This window comes from Haemaphysalis longicornis, unplaced genomic scaffold, assembly GCF_048455015.1.
Source record: "Haemaphysalis longicornis isolate Haplotype H1 unplaced genomic scaffold, Haemaphysalis longicornis Haplotype H1 scaffold_8, whole genome shotgun sequence".
Lineage (NCBI taxonomy): Eukaryota > Metazoa > Arthropoda > Arachnida > Ixodida > Ixodidae > Haemaphysalis > Haemaphysalis longicornis.
This window is the reverse complement of record NW_027526445.1, coordinates 30,774,565-30,797,809: the sequence shown is the minus strand read 5'-3', so window position 1 is coordinate 30,797,809 and position 23,245 is coordinate 30,774,565. Positions and strand designations below refer to the sequence as shown.

The window sequence follows — 23,245 nt, the reverse complement described above, 5'->3', positions numbered from 1 at the left end:
CGGATTTCTAAAGCCTGTCCCGACCTCTCTGTAGCTGTGTTCTTCAAGGTCCCTTTCATCGGAGTTCGGTGCTTTGAATCTTCACCGCTTGCAACTACATTACTTCCTTTCTGCTGTGTTGGACTGGTAAGTATTTTACAAGGTGCCAATAATGCGCGTGATCCAATTTAAAAATCTCGTATTTAGCTGCGCCATATCTGACCTGTTCATTAAAAGCTGGATGTACCGAGCACCTCACAAGGCAGTGACATGACCAAGTGAAATGGGGAGGGCTGGGCATAAAGATGATAGAACCCTGTGTAAAAGTTAACACCGCAGAATTATTTGTGGTGCTTTTTGAACTACCCACACCGCTGAAGTTTGTAGCTACAGTGGCTTCCTTACAATCTCGCCCGTATTCAATGAATGTGACCCCGTGCTGCCAAAAAACGCACTGAACATCCATACCAGTAGCTAACCTCGCATGTTAGTAATGTTGGCAGGGCGATACTTAAATAATAACGCCGAGTGTTTTAAACAATTGCGGCCGCACGCCAATGTTGCTTCTTCTGTACCGATATAGCGCACACAGGCAGTGGAAACTACATTTTGATTGATTGATTTTAGGGTTTAACGCGCCGACGCAACGCAGGCGATGAGGCGCGCCGTAGTGGAGGGCTCCGGATTAATTTTGACCACCTGGGGATCTTTAACGTGCGCCGAAATCTCGTACACACGGGCGTTTTTGCTTTTCGCCTCCATTAAGGAAACTACATTTCTTGTTGCTGTACTGAACACTCGGCATTATTTAGATTAGTGGAGAACATGTCATACAAAGGCAAAAAAGACAGCAGGCGGCAATGAGGATATTGCGCGAAGGAATGGTGGTATGTGCTGAAGACAAAAAAGCATATATCCAAGTTCCCTAAAAAAATTGTTCCCACATTTACGACATATGTAAGAAATGTCAAAATCTTATATAAGGCTGTATGACAAGCACAAGGTTCGAAGTGCTTCCAAAAGTATCAAAGCGGTTGTATTGGCTAAAGGAGTAAAACTTACAGGAAATCCTTACAATTCTCTATACAAAGGGAAATCTCTTGCTGGACCTACTATTTTTTATATTGAACTTCGTCTTGAACACTAATGCAGCTGCCGTCATTATTTCACGAGCCCCGTCGAGAACGCCCTGCGAAGCACGTTCTGCTCGCTATCCATTGCCAGTAGCCTTCACATGGCCCCAGTTTTGCAGGTTCAATTCTGGGGGTGATTCATAATAAAATAGCGGCAGCGGCCAATCCTCCTCGGGCGCTGCTGTTTCCCTTTCCCGGAGTGTGCTGTTTCGTCCCTTCCCGTAGCCTTTCTATGATCTTTCCCTGGCGGCACAGCTGTTTCCTGACATATACTCCTATTTTGGTAGCAATGCTGCTCATCATCATTATTGTCGTCGTCATCGTAATCATCGACAACAACAATAACAACGATAGCCTGCTCATGCCCACTGGGGAGAAAAGGCCTGTCCCTTTGACTTCTAACAGCTCCTGTCCTGCATCGCTTGCGTCCACCGCTGCCTGTCCCATTGACTTCTAACAGCTCCTATCCTGCTTCGCTTGCGTCCACCGGTGGCCGTAGAATTTGCCTATTTATTTGTTTATTTATTTATTTTGTAATGCACAGTTGGAGCAGGGAACGGTTTTTGCGGAATCATCGCCAATCTACGCGTGGGTATGTGCTGCAGAACTGCTACAGTCACAATAAGTGCCGTTCTGTGCTTCTAGCAAGGTAATCTCTGGCGTGACCGTTTCTTGAAGAGGCTGCTTTTACCCGCCTCTCGCTTCGACAACTGATTGCATTAAACACCATTGGAAGTGGTGGAGGTGCGGTTTCAACGTCAACCAGCCCGAATCCTGGAGCTTCGAAGCCGGAGGCTCCCAATGCCCAGCATCTCCGTTGACGCTGTTGATCAACAAGCACCACCGATGCCACCGATCGTCTGCGCTGGCTCCATCCGTCAGCGAGATCCCCCATTCTTCAGTGGCGAGGGTGATCATGATGATGAGGATCGGCTGTCGACATACGAGCGGGTGAGTGCTCACAAAATGTGGGATGATCCCGCCAAGTTAAGCAACGTCGAGTTCTATCTCGCGAAATTGGCTCACACGGGGTTTTTGAACATTTTGAACAATGCCCGCGACTTCAAAATATGGGGCAATTTTAAGACCCGGTTCCTTGAAGCATTTGGCAGCCCGACTGTACGCAGACTACAAGCAGAACAACGCCTCCGCGGAAGAGCTCAGACTCAGGGGGAGAATTTCATCAGCTACATTGAAGACGTTGTGGATCTGTGCAGGCGCGTCGACATGGCCATGTCTGAAACAGATAGGTAAAGCATATTTTAAAAGGCGTCGTTGATGACGCGTTCACTATATTGTTTGCCAAATCCCGAAGACCGTAACGGAGGTCGTGAGCCTCTGCCAAAGCTTTGATGAGCTGCTCAGGCAACGAGTCCTGGTCTGGCGATCCCTGGGGACAAATGGAGAACTCTCCGGTTTAACTTTTCCTTCCGAGCACTCTTCACCAGAGACGAAGATAAAGGACTTCATATACGACGAAGTGGCTCGCCAACTGTCGATTGTGCCATTCGTTAAAGAGCCACGCCCATGGACGGAGGCACCGCCTTCATGCCTTCCTCCGTCTCTTCAGCGAACCATCCGGAAAAGGGTCATCGAGTCCCTGCCAACTACTCGCCAAGTAGTTACAACTCCTGCACCCCTTACTGTTCCCCAGGTAGCTACTGTTGCTCTTCACCTGGCTTCACCGGCTGCATTAACCAGTCCACTGACCTATGCTGAATGTGTCACACAGCCCTCCCGACCGTTTACCCATTCGTTCCCACCAATTATCCCAGCGACTGTGCTATCCAGCTATCAGGAAGTATCCCCGTTTCAACGACCAGTGCAAATGGTAGCGCAGCAATCTAATTCGTTGCGCGTGCCGGACAATCACCCTATATGCTACTCTTGTGGATACCCCGAACATGTCGCACGTTACTGCCGCCGTGTGGTTCCGCATCCTGAGGTTTTCAACACTCCAGGATACACGCCTAGGCAAGTTCAGCATCGCGTGTCCTCGAGGCCTTCCCCCGACGTCATTTGTGCCCGACCAGCAGATATTTACAAGTAGCCGATCGCCTTCTTCCCGCCGCCGCTCCCTGTCGCCTATGCGCCCTCAGCCTGCTCCTCCTGAAGTGGGAAACTAATACCCGCAGTTCCAGATGCACGAACTGCGTATCCAGCGAAAATTCCAAGTCATCTTGCTTATCCACCAAACGTTATCGCTGTAGTTGTTGAAGCAGTCCCTGCCCTCGCTTTAGTCGACACTGGTGCCGCCATATCTGTTATAAGTGCTAAACTCTGCCCCTTGCTAAAAAAAGTAACGACGCGGCTTTCTGGACTATTGCTTCGGACTGCAAGTGCAGCCCACGGGTCCCCGATAGCAGCCTGTACTGCTCGAGTCAGTATCCAAGGCAACTGCTACCCCCTTGAATTTGTTGTCTTACCTTCGTGCTCCCATGATGTCATCCGGGCCTGGGATTTCCTCTCGTGCCATCGCGCTGCGATCGGCTGTGCCCGAACTGAACTGAAACTATTCACACAGTGTGACGTCTCTGGTGACACAAAACTCGTTCTTTCCGAAGACGTTGATATTCCGCCGCGCAGTTCGGTGTTAGTGGCTCTTTCTTGCGATACCCTGCGGGATGGCCCTGTTCTATTTACGCCATCCGACCTTTTTTTCGCCGAAAGAGTTTACCTCTTCCGTTCGCCGTCCTCACGCGGCTTGCTGAACACACCATGATGTTTATTACTAACCTCACAGACAACCCTGTCAGTCTGCTTCGCAGCGAGTAGATTGGCCACATAGAACCTACTTCCCCCATTCTCAGCTTTGACATTTGCAATGGCCCGCCTACCTTGCCGCTTACAGCCCTGACGTCCTCACATCTCACCGACCAGCTTCGATCCGACAACGTGTTCACGAAGTCGCTGGACACCCATTTGGATGCGACCCAGCGCAAGCAGCTACTGCACCTTTTGCACGCGTTCCGTTCCTCATTTTACTGTCAGCAAGCTCTCTTGGGTAGAACATCAACGGTAGCCCACCATATCGACACTGGGACGCACGCACCTTTGGGGCAGCGGACGTACACAGTGTCGGCGGCAGAACGCGGGATTAATAATGAACACGTCGAACACATGCTGCAACGCGACGTTATTCGTCCGTCACAAGCCCCTGGTCATCGCCAGTAGTTTTGGTTACGAAAAAAGATGGGTCCTAGTAAAGTTTGGTTCGTAGATAAAGGTGGTTGGTGTCGCCGTGGATGGGGGAAAGTAGCCGATGACGCTGACGCAGCAGGTAGATGATGAAGAAAAAGTCTATTTACACATATTTACAGGAGACAACGAAACATAGCACAAGACAAACGAAAACTGAATTACAAAGGCGCCGCAGCGCACAAAAGGGAGTATCGCGGCGCGATCCCTGATGGGGGCCCGGAGGCCAAAAAGGGTGCCGAACCGCCGCACGGTTGGGGAGAAAGTCATGGGGCTCTGGCGCCCAGAAACCGCCACGGGAGCAAGCCTTGGTGCGACCACTCTGGGCCGCAGCTCCGAACAAACTCGTCGAAGCATGCGCGAGCAATGTCGCCTCCCCCACAGCAGCACACATGCCAATAAGGATTTTGACCTCCGCTCCCCCTATGGCCGTCCCCGAAGGTCAGGATGAAAGGAAAGCCTCCCCCGACGCCGCGTAAAAGCCGCCGGCGAGGCCCATACAAAGTGTTGCGAGTGGCTGGCGTGGGCGGAGGCCGCCCCAACATTCCGCCACCAGATGGGGAGACCCAACAAGGCGACGAGAAGGGAGAGGGGTCATCGCCAAGACGGGGTTCATCGGCGCTGCAATTATTACAGTCCTTAAGGTTCTGTGTCGACTATCGGCGCCTTAACAAGGTTACCCGTAAAAATGTTTATCCCTTGCCTCGGATCGACGACACTCTCGATTGTGTACATGGTGCCGAATTCTTTTCCTTTCTAGATTTGCACTATGGCTACTGGCAGGAGCCGGTGGGTGAGTGTGACCGGCCGAAAATGGCGTTTGTGACCACCGATGGGTTATATGAATTCAACGGCATGCCCTTTGTCTATGCAATGCGCCAGCCACCTTTGAAAGAAGGATGGAAAAAATTTCGTGCGGGCTCAAATGGCGTACCTGCCTCTGCTACTTAGATGGTGTCGTTGGGTTCTCTCGTGACTTCGAAACACATCTTGCTCGTTTGCACCAACTACTGACCTGTGTCACTGCAGCTGGACTACAGCTCAGTCTCAAGAAGCCCATACAAAAATATTGTATGGTCGGCTATTGAAAATCCTTTTTAGGGTCGCCTTTAGCTATTTGGCCCAATAATCTTTAGACTTTTCTATGGCTGTCTTTAGCGATTCGTATCGCCATTCCTATGGGTGTCTTTAGCTTCCTCTATAAGCGGTTCTACGGCTGTCTTCAGCTATTCTTATCGACATTCCTATGGGTGTCTTTAGCTTCTTCTATTGCCGGTAAATGGTTGTCTTTAGCTATTCGTATCGACATTCCTATGGGTGTCTTTAGCGTCTTCAATAGCCCGTTCTATGGTTGTCTTGTGCTATTCGTATCAAAATCCCTATGGGTGTCTTTAGCTTCTTCTATAGCCGGTTCTATGGCTGTCTTTAGTTCTTCTTTCCATATCGCTCTGGCTATAGAAGAATCTAAAGAAACTCATAGGAATGTAGATAGGAATGGGTAAAGACACCTATAGAAATGTCTAAAGATAATTGGGCAAAATAGCTAAAGACAACCATAAAAAGGTTTTTCAATAGCCGACCATACAATACTTTTGCATGGGCTGCAGCCAGAAAAGAGTCACCACTACTTGAAACACAGCGACAGCAGTAGCCCATGAGAAATTATTACCACGCTGTCATGCCGGCATATAGCCTTGCGTATCTCTAGAACTTCTCCTGCGGCACTTCGGTTGTGTGCCTAGCTGCATTATATATGCTCCGTGAACACTTCAGTGATATAGGGGGATGCGAGGTTGCGATTGCAAAGACTTCGCCAGTTTTCATTCACAAAAGGCTTAAACACAGGCATTCAAGGAAACCAAATCGAAGGGGTTTATTCATTTCATTTATTACATAAATGGCTGCTATCTACGCTACTTCGTCACCAGTAAACAGTTGTTCACATTCGCCGATCGAAACACACAGCACACCCATTCCAACACTCGGGGTTACGCTTAAGTGACTCGCTCGACAGCCACACTACGCGGCACAGTACCCGTGAACGCCCGCCGAGACACAAACACTTACAGGTGCTTGGTAGTCCACAGAAAATAGAGCACTCAGAAGCCGTTCATTACGCTCAGTACTCAACACACACAGCTGTAAGTACGGTGGTTAAAATGGAAATGCACTCTCAATAAAACAATGAAGACGGTCGCACACAATGCAATGATAAAAAAACATTTTTCCATGTTCACTCACTTAGTTCCGAGTAAGTTTTCTCAGTTCGCGATAAAATAAATATTTTTGTGACATCACCGCGGCCAAATCTTCACTTCTGTGTACATTGCAATGCTCATGTGGTGCAGGATAGTTTAGAAAAGTATTCGTGAAAACCGAAAAATGTCCTGCATTTCTCGCACTATACGCCTCGAGCGCGGCCTGTAGGGGAGCCACTGAGGTCCCCCTAGCGGCCCGTTTTGAAAGCAGGCGCGTGAGTCCCCGGCCCGCTCCCCATTGTCGCCGTTGCTTTTGGGGGGCGTTCAAAACAGCGATTTACCCTTTGTCTGCGTTCGAAATAACAAATAACATGAAGCACGCACTCTGTTTGCAAGCGTGGTGTGTTCACGAGAGTATAAACATTTGTGACGCGATCTTAGGGCGATCTATATGAGCGCCGGGCGTGTGTCACAGGCCGGCATCCCGAAGCCAGCATTTGCATGCAGCTTATTTCAATTCGGCTGCCCTGAAATATTAGTGGCAGTGTCTCCGTAAGAAGTGTTTCCTCCGATGGCCATGTTGCGGCCATGCACTCTATGATGTAAATCGACTTTGTGCAGTTAAAAAATCCAGCGGAGCACTCATACCTGACAGCACACAAGTTACGCCGGCCAATATCACATATCAGATATTGATTAGCAGCATGAACAAGGCAGTGCGGCATACATTTCACAAACATTGTATCAGAGAAGTACGATGGATAATGCAAAATTACACTCCGGAGTCAGCACACGACGACAAATTTAATGCTGGGTTGTCTTTTCCCCAGGTGAGCGCTCGCAAAGATTCATCTGTTACATTTATCCTACATGAGAAGCGCGAAGATGGGCTTATACGGTAATCCTCGTCCGTGACCAAACTCTTATTCGAAACATTGTCATATGGCACAGGGAGACTGCAGAATCTAGCATAAACCGAAATCAGAGACCCTTATCAGATACGACACTCTTCCAACGAGCCCGTGTGTACGAGATTTCGGCGCAGGTTAAGGATCTCCAGGTGGTCAAAATTAATCCAGAGCCCTCCACTACGGCGTGCCTCATCGTCTTCGTTGCGTCGGCGCGTTAAACCCTGCAATCAATCAATCAACTCTTCCAACGACACCTCCTATCGCTTGTGAACTGCCTACCCTATATTCTTCAAAAAATGCGTCCGCCGAGTGATCAGCCGTTCGTTGAAGGCGAAAAACAGAACACGCATCTTGTGTGTGTGATTACTAAAACGTCCATTCGTTAATTTCGCTCCGCATTTGTAAACAACGTTAGTTGAGCGTCCTCCTGCTGAACCCCCCCCCCATGTCTAGCGAAATATCGGTGCATTTCGGATCTAGTTGTTCTGGTGAATACTACCTTGCTCAAACAAGCGTCTTTAGAATTTCAGAAGCTGCACTCGTTTTTTTTTCATTCCCGTACGATTATTCTATTTATTCCTAACTTGAAGAACATTCATTTTCCCGTGGTTTCCTTGTTTCTTACTATAAGGCATGAGTGGGCACATATCTGACAATGCACAGCCTTTGGGTGTACTTAAAAGTTTCGCGTGGCTTTTATTCCCGTAAAAGGCACAAGTTTTTGTCAGCTATTGGGCTATCACCTCCCCGAAACATATTTTTCTACGACGTACATTTACGAAGAAAAGCCGCATTTGTTGCCTGCGCTGCAAAACGAACCAACCTCTTGCAGTACCAATATCAGGTCTAAACGAGGCGACAATAAATAGAATTCACTTGTGCTGACGTGTTCGAAGGTGACAGCGGTGATATGCTGCTGCCGTCGCCGAAGCCCTCAAGAGCGGCCAAGAAGAGCGCAGAACCGCCTCCCCGGCGTTAGAGCGCTCTACCAAGACGCAGCTGTTTTCTAAGTGCCCTAAACGTGCAGTTAGCTTACACACGTCACCATAACAAGTTGTTTAGTGCGCGGAAAGGCAAAGAAAAGCGAATGAAAACCAAAACACTGCATGGCCACCTATCAGCCACGCAGCACTAATCCCGCAAAGGCCGCGGAGTAGCGGCGGCAGGCGGCGCAGCGATCGCGAATCTCGAGGCGTATAGAGTCTGTTAAGTTCGTAAGATCACGCACGCTGGAGTTTTCCGTACGATGAAATTCCTGTCACAGTATCGCAGGTATCCATTTTCGCGTGACTTGAAGTTGATGTTGAATGAATCGTAACACTGTCACCGTAAACACCGATATTTACGACACCGAAAAGCGATACATTTGCTTGGTGTCAAACCATCTACACGCACATTGCCGTCGAGTCGTAAATTCCCAGCACCAGGCAACACGTGCCATGCCCACGCTCATGAGCAAGGAGACAAAATGTGGCTGACTGAGAACATCCTGGTATAAGCAGGTCCATCGCGATAGCAAATAGTGCGGAGATACGTGCCCATCTTTCGATATTTTTCTAACTTGTTCGCTGGTAATTATTTTTTTGGTAAATACAAGATCGCTTAACGTTTTGTTTCCTTCGTCCGAAAAAAGTTGTATCTGTTCTCAGTACTCGAGGAAAATTGTATGTCACTAGCATTGCTGCGCGCAGGAATACTAACCCAGCGCGGGCCGCACGGCCGTGTCCTTCGGTACCCATCGCCGAAACCAGTATGCCAAACAAACCACAGAAAATAAAACGGGAAGTAGAGGTCACTTCCGAGAATTTCCTCACCGCGCCTCCTTCGGTCCGGCGTGGGTCGCTCTCCCCCTTTTTCAGTGACTAATCTTAAAGTGGGCTCCGCGGGAGAAAAAATGCGGTTCGCAGCTTCCACCGTATTTCTGAGAAAGCGTACCGTGGGCCGCGAAAGTTATTTCTAATCTGCTTCGACGCTGTGAGGGCCGTTTTCAGAGAAGCCCGCTTTTTCACTTGACCGCGTCAGCGAAGGGCCGCAGAGGAAGAATTCTCCGAAATTATACGTCTTTTGGTCAACGTTCATTTGCAAGCTTTGGCGACGCGCAGTATCCAAAGTTGCAACCTGAATTTGAGCATTATTCAGTAGCTTCTTTTAATTGTACTCTTCCCGTATTGTTGTTAAAATAAGAACCTAACCTTATTGAACACATACGTTCATATAACCGGCCGATCAACCACATCATTGTTATCCAGTCTGTGTTGTAGATGTAGCTAGGAAAATCATGAGTATATGAATTTCGCGTCATAAGTCGTATTGAAACCAGTAGATTGGGATTCAATGGTTGCTCGAACTTTATAGGATAACACTTTTCGATTAGTGGCTGGAGACTTGGAGCCTTATGTTACTATGTAGTCAGCTAAAGAAGCCTTTATGGATGCAGGCTTTTAAGTTCTGCACCCAACGCTTTCTTAATGCCGGCAAAATGTTGCCTAATTATCACACGCCTAAAGGTTTACAATTCTATATTGCACTGTGCCCAGCCGCAGAAGCTTTCATGGCTGCCTCTCCTTAGCTTTAAAGCAAATGCTCTCCAATAGCTGGCAGAAGACAGCCGAACGGTTCCAAGTTTGTAGACTTAGAGCTAAACAACGGTCCATAGCCAACCAAATGAACTTTCTCTCTATAGCTTTAGGACGAACTCTTTTCAATAGCTGGCAAAAGACAGTTGAATGGTTTTGAGTCTGTAGAGTTAGATCTAAACAATGGCCCACAGCCAGCCAAAAGAGATTGTGTGGCTGTCTCTCTTAAACTTGAGGACATATTTTTCCCAATACCTGGCAAAAGACAGCTGAATGGTTTCAAGTCTGTAGACTTAAAGCTAAACAATGGTCTATAGCCTGCCAAAAGAGCTTTGCCCCGGCTGGTCGATAGAATAAAGCCATACATATTTCTTTAGCTGGCTACAGTAACCTGAATATCTGTGACTCTATAGACTAAACACAAAGAGAATTGTAGGTTTACAGTCTTTAGTGCAGGATCTATAAAAAGTTCAATAGCTGGCTATAGCCTAATTTATGACTTTTTATGGATGACCATAGAGACCCAGAGGCGGCCATAGCTCACCATACATTTTTCAATAGACTCCCATAAGGCATTTTTGTATGGGAGTGTCGTTTTGGTGCACGCAAACTAACCATCCTGGGCCACGTTGTTTAGAAAGACGGCTCGTCACCCGATCCCAAAAAACTGCGTGCCATTGGCAACTTTCCCAATCCTAATTCAGTGAACACCCTCCGCAGCTTCATAGGGTTATGCTCTTATTTCCGGCGCTTCGTTCGCAATTTCGCTTCCATCGTCGCCCCACTCACGAGGCTGCTCAATGGCGACAACAGACTATCCGCGTGGTCTTCTGAGTGTGACGACGCCTTCACATTCCTGCGACGTCTACTAACATCACCACCTATTTTCCGCCACTATGATCCCAGCATTCCTACTGCAGTGCACACGGAGGCAAGTGGTGTTGGTATCGGTGTCGTGCTCGTTCAGCGCAAGCCCAGCTGCGACGACAATGTCGTTGCGTATGCGAGCAGAACTCTCTCCAAGGCTGAGCGCAACTATTACGGTTACTGAAAAAATATGCCTGGAGATAATGTGTGCCCTTATAAAGTTTCGCCCCTACCTTTACAAACGACCCTGTGACGTTGTAATTGACCATCACGCCCTGTGTTGGTTGTCGTCCCTAAAGGATCCCACGGGACGACTCGCGAGTTGGGCCTTCCGCTTACAAGAATAGGACATTCGTTTTATCTATCGGTCCGAAGGCAAGCATTCTGATGCCGACGCACTCTGGCGCTCCCCTGTGCCTGTTGATGCTACATGCATTGACGCCCAGAGGTCGGCGAACTCATTCATGAGTCCACTCACTCAGACTCATTTGGACTCAAACTCACGCGTGAGTTTGAGTTTGAGTGAGCGCGAGGCTAGTGTGGCATGGTGAGTTTGAGCTCGAGTGAGTTTGAGCCGAGTGATCCAGAACTGAGTTTGAGTCCGATTCAGTTATGAGTACGCCTGAGACCTAGTGAGTTCTGAGTACGTTTTGAGTTTGAGTCCATTTTGAGTTCTGAGTACATTTTGAGTTTGAGTCCATTTTAAGTTCTGAGTAAATTTTGAGTTTGAGTCAATTTTGAGTTCTGAGTGCATTTTGAGTTTGAGTCTATTTTGAGTTCTGAGTACACTTTGAGTTTGAGTCCATTTTTAGTTCTGAGTACTATTTGAGTTTGAGTCCATTTTGAGTTTGAGTCCATTTCGAGTTCTGAGTGCAATTTGAGTTTGAGTCCATTTTGATTTCTGAGTACATTTTGAGTTTGAGTCCATTTTGAGTTCCGAGTACATTTTGAGTTGAGTCCATTTTGAGTTCTGAGTACATTTTGAGTTTGAGTACACGTTGAGTTTGATCACATATTGAGTTTTGAGTGCATTTTGAGTTCTGAGTACATAGGAGTTTTGAGTCCATTTTGAGTTTGAGTACATATGAGTAGCCTAGCAGGCAGCTATGGTTGGCTGCTAAGTTTGATGCGTCACTGTGGGCTCGGAATACAGGTTACCTGCGGGTACTACACCAATCGCGATCTGCATGATCGGTTGGGAGGGAGGGGGTGTCTGATTTTTTTTAGTTTCTTGTTGAAGTTTCATGGCCATAAGCACTTGCTGTATACCTAATTTTCGCGGCTGGGCGCGTGAGTGATAATTGACTGGTGAGGTCATAAAAAAGGGTTGTCTTAACTTTTCCTCCTGACAGATCCACTAAGAGCGTGGGAAAGGGTGGTGGGAAAGGACACGGCGGCGCTGGCGTGCTGGTTGTTCGCCTGCTACTGTTAACGGTTTGATATACTAGGGGTCACAAAGGAAGAGGTGAGAGCCGGGGGGAAATGGATGCGGGGGCTGTCCTTTCTGCTGTTTCAAATTAATTAGCTGAATTGACTGCGCAGCGCCCCTTAAGAAAGAATAATGACCACATTAGATTGGGTGAGAAGTGAAACTGATGAGGCTAAGGCGTGTAAGGTACAAATTAAAGGTCTGGATTAACGGAATCAAGCGGGGTAAATAAAAAAAAATGCTTCCTGATTGTCGTCATCAGGCAGTCATAATGAGTCATAGATTGGGTTAAAATTCAAAATGACGCTGCGAGAGCATGTGGGGAATCAAATTCGAGATCTCGATGTGGGGAATCAGTCGGACGAAAATGAGTTATGGATATATCATGACGTTGTCATGGTAAGTCATAGATTCGGTTAAAATTCAAGTTCATGACGCTAGGGCGTGTGGCATATCAAATTAAAGGTCTCGATAAGGGTAATCACGTGCTTTCTGATTATTATCATGACTTAGTCGAAATGGGTCATAAATTAGGTTAAAATTCACAATGATGCCACTGGGTGTCCGGGGCGTCAAATTATAGGTTCTGATAAGGGAAATCACGTGGGACAAAAATGAGGTATGGCTATATCATGAAATATTCATGGTTAGTCATTGATTGGTTTATTTCAAATTGATTCTGCTAGGATGTGATGGGTATCAAATTAATTGTCTTGATGAGCTAAATCACGTGGGAGAAATACAAAAATTCTTCCGGTTTATAACCATTAGATTGTCATGGCGAGGCCTATATTTCGGTAAAATTCGAAGTGACCCCGCTAGGGCGTGTAGGGTATCAAATTTGCAGTCTTGACAAGGGGAATTACGTGGTACAAATGAAAAAAGGCTTCGTACTTCGAATCATAACATAGTCATTATGAGTCATACATTGGGTTAAATTCAAGGTGAGACCGCTGAAGCATGTGGGGCGTCAAATTGAAGGTTCCAGTTAAGGGAATCACGTCGGACACTTAAATAATGCGTCCTGGTTACAGTCATGAGAGTCATGGTTATTTTGACTGGTATGAATTCCATATGACCCTGCTAGGTGTGTGGGGTATCAAATTAAAGGTCTCGTCGACGGGGATCATGTGGGAGAAATATAAAAATGCTTTCTGGTTATAATTATGAGGATATAGCAAAAGTATATAGCAAAAGGTACACACTCACACTCACACTCCCACGCTCACTCACTCACACTCACTCACTCACACTCACTCACCCACTCACACTCACACTCTCACTCTCACTCACACTCTCACTCTCACTCACACTCTCACTCACACTCTCACTACCGCTCTCACTCTCACTCTCACACTCACACTCACACTCACACTCTCACTCTCACACTCACACTCTCACTCTTACTCTTTCTGTTACTCTCACTCACTCTCACTCATTCTCACTCACTCTCACTCACTCTCACTCACACTCTCACTCACACTCTCACTCACACTCACACTCTCACTCACACTCACACTCACACTCTCACTCTCACTCTCACTCACAATCACACTCACACTCTCACTCTCACTCTCAAACCCTCACTCACACTCTCACTCTCACTCACACTCTCACTCCCACTCTAACTCTCACTCTTACTCACACTCTCACACAAACTCTCACTCTCACTCTCACTCTCAGTCACACTCACACTCGCTCTCACTCTCACTCACACTCAACCTCTCACTCTCAATCGCACTCGCACTCTCACTCACACTCTCACTCTCACTCACGCTCTTACTCTCACACTCACTCCTACTCGCACTCACACTCACACTCACACTCTCACTCTCACTCTCACTCTCACTCACAGGCACACACTCATACTCTCCCTCTCACTCACTCTCACTCTCACTCACACTCACACTCACACTCTCACTCTCACTCACACCCACACCCACACTCTCACTCTCAGTCACAGACTCACACTCTCACTCACGCTCTCACTCACACTCTCACTCACACTCCCACTCTCACTCTCACTCAGAATTTCACTCTCATTCACTCACACTCTGACACTCACTCTCACTCTCACATTCTCACACTCACACTCTCACACTCACTCTCACTCTCACACTCTCACTTTCACACTCTCACTCTCACTCTCTCACTGTCTCAATCTCTGTGAGGCCATTTCAGCTCTGAATTCATTTTGAGTTCTCAGCCCATTTTGAGTTCTGAGTTCATTTTGAGTTTTGAGTCCATTTTGAGTTTTGAGTCCATTTTGAGTTTTGAGTCCATTTTGAGTTTGAGTGCATTTTGAGTTTGAGTACATTTTGAGTTTTGAGTCATTTTGAGTTTGAGTACATTTTGAGTTTTGAGTCCAGTTTGAGTTTGAGTACATTTTGAGGTTTGAGTCCATTTTGAGTTTGAGTGCACTTTGAGTTTGAGTACATTGTGAGTTTTGAGTTCATATTGAGTTTGAGTACATTTTGAGTTTGAGTACATTTTGAGTTTTGATTACATTTTGAGTTTGAGTACATTTTGAGTTTGAGTACATTTTGAGTTTTGATTACATTTTGAGTTTGAGTACATTTTCAGTTCTGAGTACATTTTGAGTTTTGAGTCCGAGTGAATTCTGAGTTTTGCGCTCAATGTGAGTTTGAGTTTGAGTGAGCACAGATGTGCTGCTCAGCATTCAGTCTGAGTTTGAGTGAGTGGTGATTCGAAAAAAAAATTGTGAGTGAGTTTGAGTGAGCCGCGACAACTTTGCCGAGGTATGTTGACGCCACGGATCCCCTATTGTCATCGCTGACCCTCACAGACATGGCCTCTTAACAAATGAAGGATCCATGAATGGCTGCAATCGTTAACTACTTCTCGCCACCTTCAAAACTTATTCAGTCTAGATCCATCCGTCGCCAAGCTGCCCACTTCTCTATTCGAGACAACCTCCTCTGTCTCCGGAACTACATGTCAGGCGGTCGCAAGTGGTTGCTACTGGTGCCACATACCTTAAGAAAAAAGGTTAGTTTCGCCCACCATGCGGATCCGCAGAGAGCCCGTGCAGGCGTCCTGAAGACTTATACTAGGCTGCGCCACAGGTATTACTGGCGGGGAATATACGCCTTCGTGCGCAAGTACATTCTCGCATGCCCCGAGTGTCAACAACGCAAGACACATGCTCCGAAGCCAGTTGGCACGCTGCAGCCCATGCCCTGCCCCGCTCGTCCATTCGAGCGAGTCGGTATCGACCACTACGACCCTTTACCGCATACTCCTTCTGGCAATCTCTGGATCATCGTAGCTGTAGATTACCTCACGCGCTACGCTGAAATAGCCGCGTAACCCGCTGCCGCTGAGCGTGACGTCGGGGGATTTATACTCCGTTCCCTTGTTCTACGTCACAATGCCCCCCAGAAACTGCTTAGCGACCGGGGGCGTGTACTCCTCTCTGAGGCTGTTCAAGCGCTTCTGACCGAATGCAACATTGTGCATTGCACCACCACAGCATATCATCTCCAAACCAACGGGCTCGCCGAAAGGTTCTACCGTACGTTGGGGGACATGCGTGCGATGTACATCGCTTCCGACCATTCGAACTGGGACGTGCTACTCACCTTTGCGACATACGCATACAACACTGCCGTACAGAGCAGAACGCGTTTTTCACACTTTCTTTTTACTTTACGGCCGCGAACCTTCTTGTACCATGGACACTATCCTACCATACAGCCCTGACGCTTCCGAACGCCACAATCTTTCCGAAGTGAGGGATCATGCCGAGGAAGGCCGGCAGCTTGCCCGTTTGTTCACGGCGAATGACCAGGGTCGCCAGAAGCAGCATCATGACCAGAGCCACTCCTCGCCCACTTTTCACGCTTGTGATCAAGTTTTGCTATGGATACCTTCTACAACGCCAGGTATTTCTACCAAGCTACTTTGCAAATATCAAGGCCCCTACCGTGTCATCAGTTCTCCATCACCTGTACACTACGTGGCTGAACCGTTAACACCGTCAGCCGAACTCCGCCGTCGGGTTCGCGAAACTGTTCATTTGAGCCGCTTAAAGCCATACTACGACCTTGTCATTCTGGACCCGCCGTAAGTCACCAGGATGGCTCCTTATTTGGTGTGGCGTGATTGTAATGAACAGTTGGAGCAGGGAACGGTTTGTGGGCAACCATCGTCAATCTACGCGTGGGTAGGTGCTGCGGACCTGCAACAGTTCCATCAGTGCCTGTCTGTGCTTCTAGCAAGGTAATCTCTGGCGTGACCATTTCTTGAAGAGACTGCTCTTACCCGCCTATCGCTTGGACAACTAATTGCATTAAGCACCATTGGATTTGTTTTTTTAATATTTATTTATTTATTTATTTATTTATTTATTTATTTTGATACAGCTAGCCTCAACTCTGGAGGCTGTTGCTGGATGGGGGGATACATGAATAATAGGCGTGCTCTTTTTGAACGAATCACAAAAGCAGAAGCGAGGGTCAACGTGAAAACAACAATATCAGCCGAATAGACTCTACTCGGGGACAAATTTCTGTGGCAATGGACACAAAGCTACGCGGAGGGGGGGGGGGACTGCTTTGTGTTACTGCGCCAAAGTAGTTCTCAACAAACTAGTTTCGGTTTAGGTTTCGGCGTGACGCATACGCATTTCCTACAGTTCGTTTCTTCGCATGAGCTCTTTGGTTGGGTGCGCTGAACCGCAATCACAAATCATGCAGGCATATTGGCGTATCCTTGTCTACGTTTCATTTGATTCTAAGCAAAAGCCAACGCATTCACTGGAGAACTCGGACCGACTTAATATATTATAGCGTGGACGGTACCGTCGAACTCTGAGCCGCCCAGAAACGCCGTTAATTTTGTCAGCGCTGCAGTTTTGAGGGCAGGCACTGATGTTTAAACTCTTCTTTAGCCGAAAACTGGGCCGCACAACGCGCACGTGTAGCGTGCTTACTTAGCGCAGGCTCGCTATACCGTTAGGGCAGCACACGGCACTACGGGGCGAAGTGAAATCCCATTTGGATCGCGCTGAGTTAGGCAGGCCACAAGAAGTTTTGGTCACCCGCAACTCGGAAAGCGTATAGGGAAAGCTCGCGCTGCAGACCCATAAATCTTGCGCTCGATCACCACGCCTTCCTATTCCAATATTTTTGATGAACAGCGGGCTTTCGGGTGTGTCTCGCTATACTACGTGGCGCAGGTTTCATACCTTAGGATAGGACTTCAGGATAGGACTTCAGGTTTCATACCTTAGGATGGGACTTCACTGGCTGAGTTGCCTATTTACAGCGTAAAGGTGTGTCAGCACTTGGACGGATGAAAAACGTAACGCTGTCTAAACACCTGCACAGTTGGCGCTGGTTGTAAAGTTTAAAAACAATTGGTCACTGAACATTTTGCCAGTAATGTGGTCATTGACATCGTAAAGTACATTGCATCAGCTAACTTTGCCAAACGCCAATATATCGAGCCGTTCTCAGATTGGTAATTAAGCCACCGCTTTCCATTTTTTAATGTGTGGTCACTCGCATACTTCTTGGGTCACTTGCCGAAAAAATCACCCTATCCAGAACACCGCAACTGCGCCTGTCAGCAGAATTTCAGTTGGCTTCCAAACCAGGCAACAGAATTCGCGTTGGCTGACTGTAGCTGTTAAATCTTCATCAACATTACAACTGGCTGCAACAGCCTCCTTTCTTTGTCACTTACATCAATGTTGTGGGAGCATGGCTGGCTCTACATTAAAAATAGCTGACTGGTATTCATGGCTGTAAATTTTATGTTGGCCTCACCGTGCTCTTACTTGTTCCGAAGCCCAACACGTGGGTTCACCAGTGATGGCCCTGCCCGTCCAATTCACCAATTTTCATTTGGTGGCGACGTGACGCCCTACCATCGCTAAAGTGCTCCAAAATTTCGCAAAAATGTACAGTTTTGTGGCTGTGGCCAGGATTTGCCCACACAATTCCAGAACCAGCAGAAACACTCCGACACTGAGGGCTGCCACCGCCAATTGCAAACCGTTTGACATCGGTACACCGTGAGCATTAGTCAGCAGGAATAATATGTGCTACGTAAAAAATTGAAGCGAAAGAAAGAATGTGTCTTGTTTTATTTATTTATTTCCTGCATAATCAGCTGGACCAAATCTGGAAGCCACCCCAAGTAGTCCCACAACCACAAACATGCACACGAACGCCAGTCACAGGAGTAAACCTTTAAAACCATGGCCCTATCTTTCATGCCCACTTGAGCACTCAATGGCACGCAGCCACGTTGTGATGAACTCAGGGTTCGGTGGTGGGAACCACGAGACGTGCACGCAAGATCAATGACGACAGAGGCCACAGCACGAAGATGAAGCGTAGATGCAGTATATTGCACGGAACGGGAAAGCTGGGATGCGCAGAACGGGACGGGAAAAAAAATAACCAAATAGAGAAATAAAAGAATGAAACACAACGGGAGAGGAAAGCGTGACGAAGTCCTTCCTGTCGCAGTTTCTTGGCGATCCGGGGGAAGGTGCACAAGCGTAAAGAAAACCAGAACAGTCTCACTCGTGCAGTCCGTTGTGACTCGGTCGCGAGTGGCTCGATGGTCCCACGCTGACCGGAACGGAAGGCGAAGCGGCCAGGCGCAGCGAAAACGTCAGGACAGAGATCCCGGCGCTGTTGTCCGGTGCAGTAGCGGATCCGGCTGGTGACCAGGAGGTAGCTGGCGATGTCCCGGTGCGGTAGCACGGGCGCCGTCGCTGGGTGTATTCGCAGCTGATGCAGGCGCACCCCGAACGCTCGTCCGCCCCAGAGCCCGGTCGCCTTCCTCCTCCTCTTCCTCTTCTCTGGAGGCGCATACCCATTAGCGAGTGATTGGCCCCGTCTCCTTCCACTGTTTTCTTTTCTGCGCCTGTTTCCTTCCTGGGCCTCATCACACACGTATTTCGAAAGAAACATATCTGCCTCTTTTAGCAGTTATTCGCAGTCACTGAGTACGGTGTGCAGTAATTTCTTCATGATAAATGTGAAAACAACATAGATGTACCAGACATTGCACCACAAATATGACAAAGTTACACTGCCCATCCCCATGGCAGCGAACATTTCTATAAAATCTGTTTCATGAGAGCGTGCCGTTACCTTTCGGGTGTAAAACCTCATATCCCAGGGCCTCGGGAAGGTAGTATTTTTACAAAAGCTAAGGCTGGTAGCAAGGAAACCCACTGCGTTTCGACATTTGGAAGTCAGGCATTGACGATTCGTATTACTCCTCGCCATTTAACCCTGTAAATACGCATTTAAAAGAAATTATTTGAGCCGGACATGGTATTTTACTTCAGCAATCTACCGTCTGTAGTCGAAAAGACCAACAAAACATGAGCAAGTGAGTACAAATGATTACCTTAATTACAATGTGAACTGATGATAGTATATTTTTTTCTGATGACGGAAATAATTACAAATGATAGACAACTCAACAATGCATTTCTTGATATTACTACCACCTCGCAGTTCTTGTAAAATAATTCTTCCAGTCTTGTCATGTAATGCACAGGTAACTGCTGTTTGCAGAGGCTGTTTACAACCTCTTGGGTTTTAATCAAATTTTCCCATTGCATTTCTTCTTGGTGAAACAGGATATGTGACGTGCCACTCCTCACTGCTTGCTACCAGCGTTCGTCGTCAGGTTTCATTTTATGCATGCCAAAGGTACAGCAAGTGCATCTTAGCTGCCACCCACAACGGACACCCTGAAGCCTAATTCGCACACTGACAACAAACAACAACCACTCCAAATGATTGCCTGGTGCTGCACAAATCCACCACTGTATGAGCAGCTACCTCCCAAGTTTCAGGTCATCAGGAAAGTAAACAAGGTGCCCTGTAAGTTGTTGCACACAAGCAGCACCACATAAACCAACAGAGTGTACTTCCAAGCTTCTGGCCAACAGAAAGGAAAACAAAGTACCTCGTCACATGCCACACAAGGCCAGCACCACATAACCTACAAAGCGTTCTTCCAAGCTACTGGGCAGCGGGAAGATAAACAGGAGGCCCTGTAAGTTGCCACGAAAAAGCAGCACCAACCGAGCGGACTTTCAAGCTTCCGGTCACCACAACCGTAAACAAAGCACCATGTCACTCGCCACACACGACCAGCACCACATAAGTCAGCGCACACCGGTTTCATCACAGCTCCTCTACGCCGCTCATTTCGCTGTCACTGCAGTTACTAGAGCTGCTAGAGTCGGATCCTAGCGGAATCCCGACGTTGTCGATTCTGGTGTCGATTGCACCATCCCGCTCCCAGGCCTCTTTCTCAAGACGCTCCACGTGAGCACAGTCCCGGAGCCAGTTTTCGCGAGTCACGAGGGCGATGGCTTCGTTCAGTAGTCGTTCAACTTCACCGAGAGTGAATGAAGTGTTGGTGGCAGCAATATACCCCTTAACCTGGCTCCACACCATTTCAATAGGGTTGAATTCACAGTGGTAAGGAGGAAGCCGAACAATGTCATGACCAGACCACCAACTCTGGCCAGGGCTTCAAATCCGGTATCCAAAAAACTTGTGTTTGTTCTCATTAACCAGCCGAAGGAGCTCTTGTTTCAACTGGTCATCACGCCACGGGATGTTTTTTTGCAGTCAACCAAGACAGAATGTCGTCCTGGCGCCACGACGTCAAAGGCAGTTTTTCGGTCCGAACACTGTGGTACGGAGCACTGGCCATGACAATAACACTGCGTATCTCAATGTTGGGTAGAAGTTGTTCTGCGAACCACTTCTCAAAGCGTGGACCATCCATTTCACTCTGGTAGTCAGTGGAAGCATTCTTTGACGCACAGAAAATGAGACATGCCCTGTCCACAAAGCCCTTCTCACTTCCAGCATGAAGGACGATGAGCCGACCACCTTTGCCTGTTGGTGCACGAAGCCCAGTAGTTAGACCCTTGCGAAAGGCATCTTCACGGGATGACACAGTGGTGTCCTCCCACACCGTCCCCTTGGTGTGCCAAGCATTGAACCAAGTCTCGGCGAGGTAGTTTATAGTCCTGCGAAAATGAAGGGAATACGTGTCAGTTTTTCTTTGGGGAGAAGGGTTAGTAAAGACAGAGAAGGCACTTATTGCTTGCACCTATCATCATTCTACTACGAGGGCAGGTATGTTTAGTTGTTGGTGGCACCGCAAAACACCAAAATAAAAAAAATGTTCGCAGAACGTACACAACCCACATGGCTAACGAAATCCACTCACTGAGTGCTATCCATACATTATTATAACATGTCGATGCATACTTGTCCCTTCACTTGCTGAACCAGAATAGAATGCAAAATACGAACAAGAGGCAGGGATACAGAAAAACACCATGAAAAATATAAAGTGAACGCCAGTATGCATGTGGAGCGGTGTTGATAAGTACCTCTAAGCAATAAAATATGTGGCTTTGCGAGAACTTCCATCGTTATTTTTTTTGTTACATTTCAACTGTCAAATAATGTTACATACGTAATTTTTATTTTAATCGCAGAAATTGACTTTTATCTATCCGTCCGCCAAATCGAAAACACGTACCGTTCCTGCTTTCGCATTTCACGAAGAGTCCGCAGATATTTCCGCCGCCACACGATGATGTCATCCCTTTCTAGAAGCGCAGAGTTACGTTTTCGCTTGCGGAAAGCAAATCCAATGTCATTCAGAAGGCGACGCATCGTTCTGAAACTCAGCTTCGGCAGCCACATGTCGGGGTCGCTGGTCATATCGTTGAGGATCTTTTCTGCAGTTGGCGCCTCGTTGCGAATTAAGTACTGATGCACTTTCCGTCGGAGAGCAGCAAGGGTGAAGCTGTCGTACCGCTGTACTCTTGTCTGTCCTGTAACTGCAGGCGGTTTCCCAGTCGACAAACGAAGCCTTTTGCGCTTTGGGGACTTCAGGGTGCCACGCAAAACCTCATTCTTGAGCCGCGTGACCGGACGCTCGCTTACGTCGGTAAGCTGGCTAACCGAACGAAATGCGGAAACGACGGAGAGTCTTGGTTGCTTCAGTCTCACTTGGGCGTACACGTTGCAGACAACTTGCCTGGTCTGGTTTGACAGCTTTTGGTTGTGAAGCTTTTTGAAAATCCTTTGAGGCGAATTAACTGGCGGGCTATCGGACGGAAAAGTACCTGCTGTCGATGAAGACGCCATTTTTTTAAAGAACCGTCGTGCCACGAGTGGTAATTTCCGCAACCAACCAAACCGATAATTTAAAAAAAGTAACGCTTACTGGCGATTATATTCTGGCGATTTATTCGCATTGTCAAAGCAAGGCTAGAAAAAAAGAAATATAAATTTTTGTATTGCATAGGTTATCCGTATTGAATAATGTTTGTAGAACTACTTCCAACTGCGCAGCGAAATGTCGTGGTTCGGCAGGCCACTTCGCCCCCACTCCCGTAGCTTTCGCTCCATTGCCAAAGAAAGTTGTCCACGAGTATATACACATAAACACGTGGCAATTCAAAATGATAACAATGATTAGGCATGATGGATAGAAACACAAGAAAGTTTCAGCAAAAAGGAGTACAGAACACATATCAAGAAGGCTATTTAGCGAATCGCTAGACCATTTAGAACCAAAATTATCAAGGCATTACCCAGTAACAATTCCAGTAGGAAAATAATTCTATTATCTTATTACACACGGAAAATAGGAGTATATAAAGAATTTATTGTGGAACCTGTACTCTATAAGATGTTTGTTGTGTTTTGTTTTTGTAGGCCTGGAAACAGATGGAGTAATGAATTTCATTTTTAGGCCGCCATAGATTAGTCAAAACAAAAATTTTAGGCGTAAAATTTTGGCGCGTGGACCTGTTGTATTGATTGATTGATTCTGGGGTTTCACGCGCCAACGCAACGCAGGCGATGAGGCGCGCCGTAGTGGAGGGCTCCGGATTAAGTTTGACCACCTGGGGATCTTT

The 23,245-nt window shown here is 47.4% G+C and overlaps 1 protein-coding gene across 1 annotated transcript; it reads right to left on the bottom strand.

Moving 5' to 3' along the window:
- Positions 1-20,257: 20,257 nt before the first annotated feature.
- On the bottom strand, positions 20,258-22,469 carry LOC144148233 (uncharacterized). The gene is made up of 3 exons (XM_077679806.1): positions 21,856-22,469; positions 21,280-21,334; positions 20,258-20,341 (listed from the first exon to the last, which is right to left on the bottom strand). The coding sequence occupies exons 1-3, from the start codon at positions 22,467-22,469 to the stop codon at positions 20,258-20,260; spliced, it is 753 nt and encodes a 250-aa protein (XP_077535932.1).
- Between the last annotated feature and the right edge of the window lie 776 nt (positions 22,470-23,245).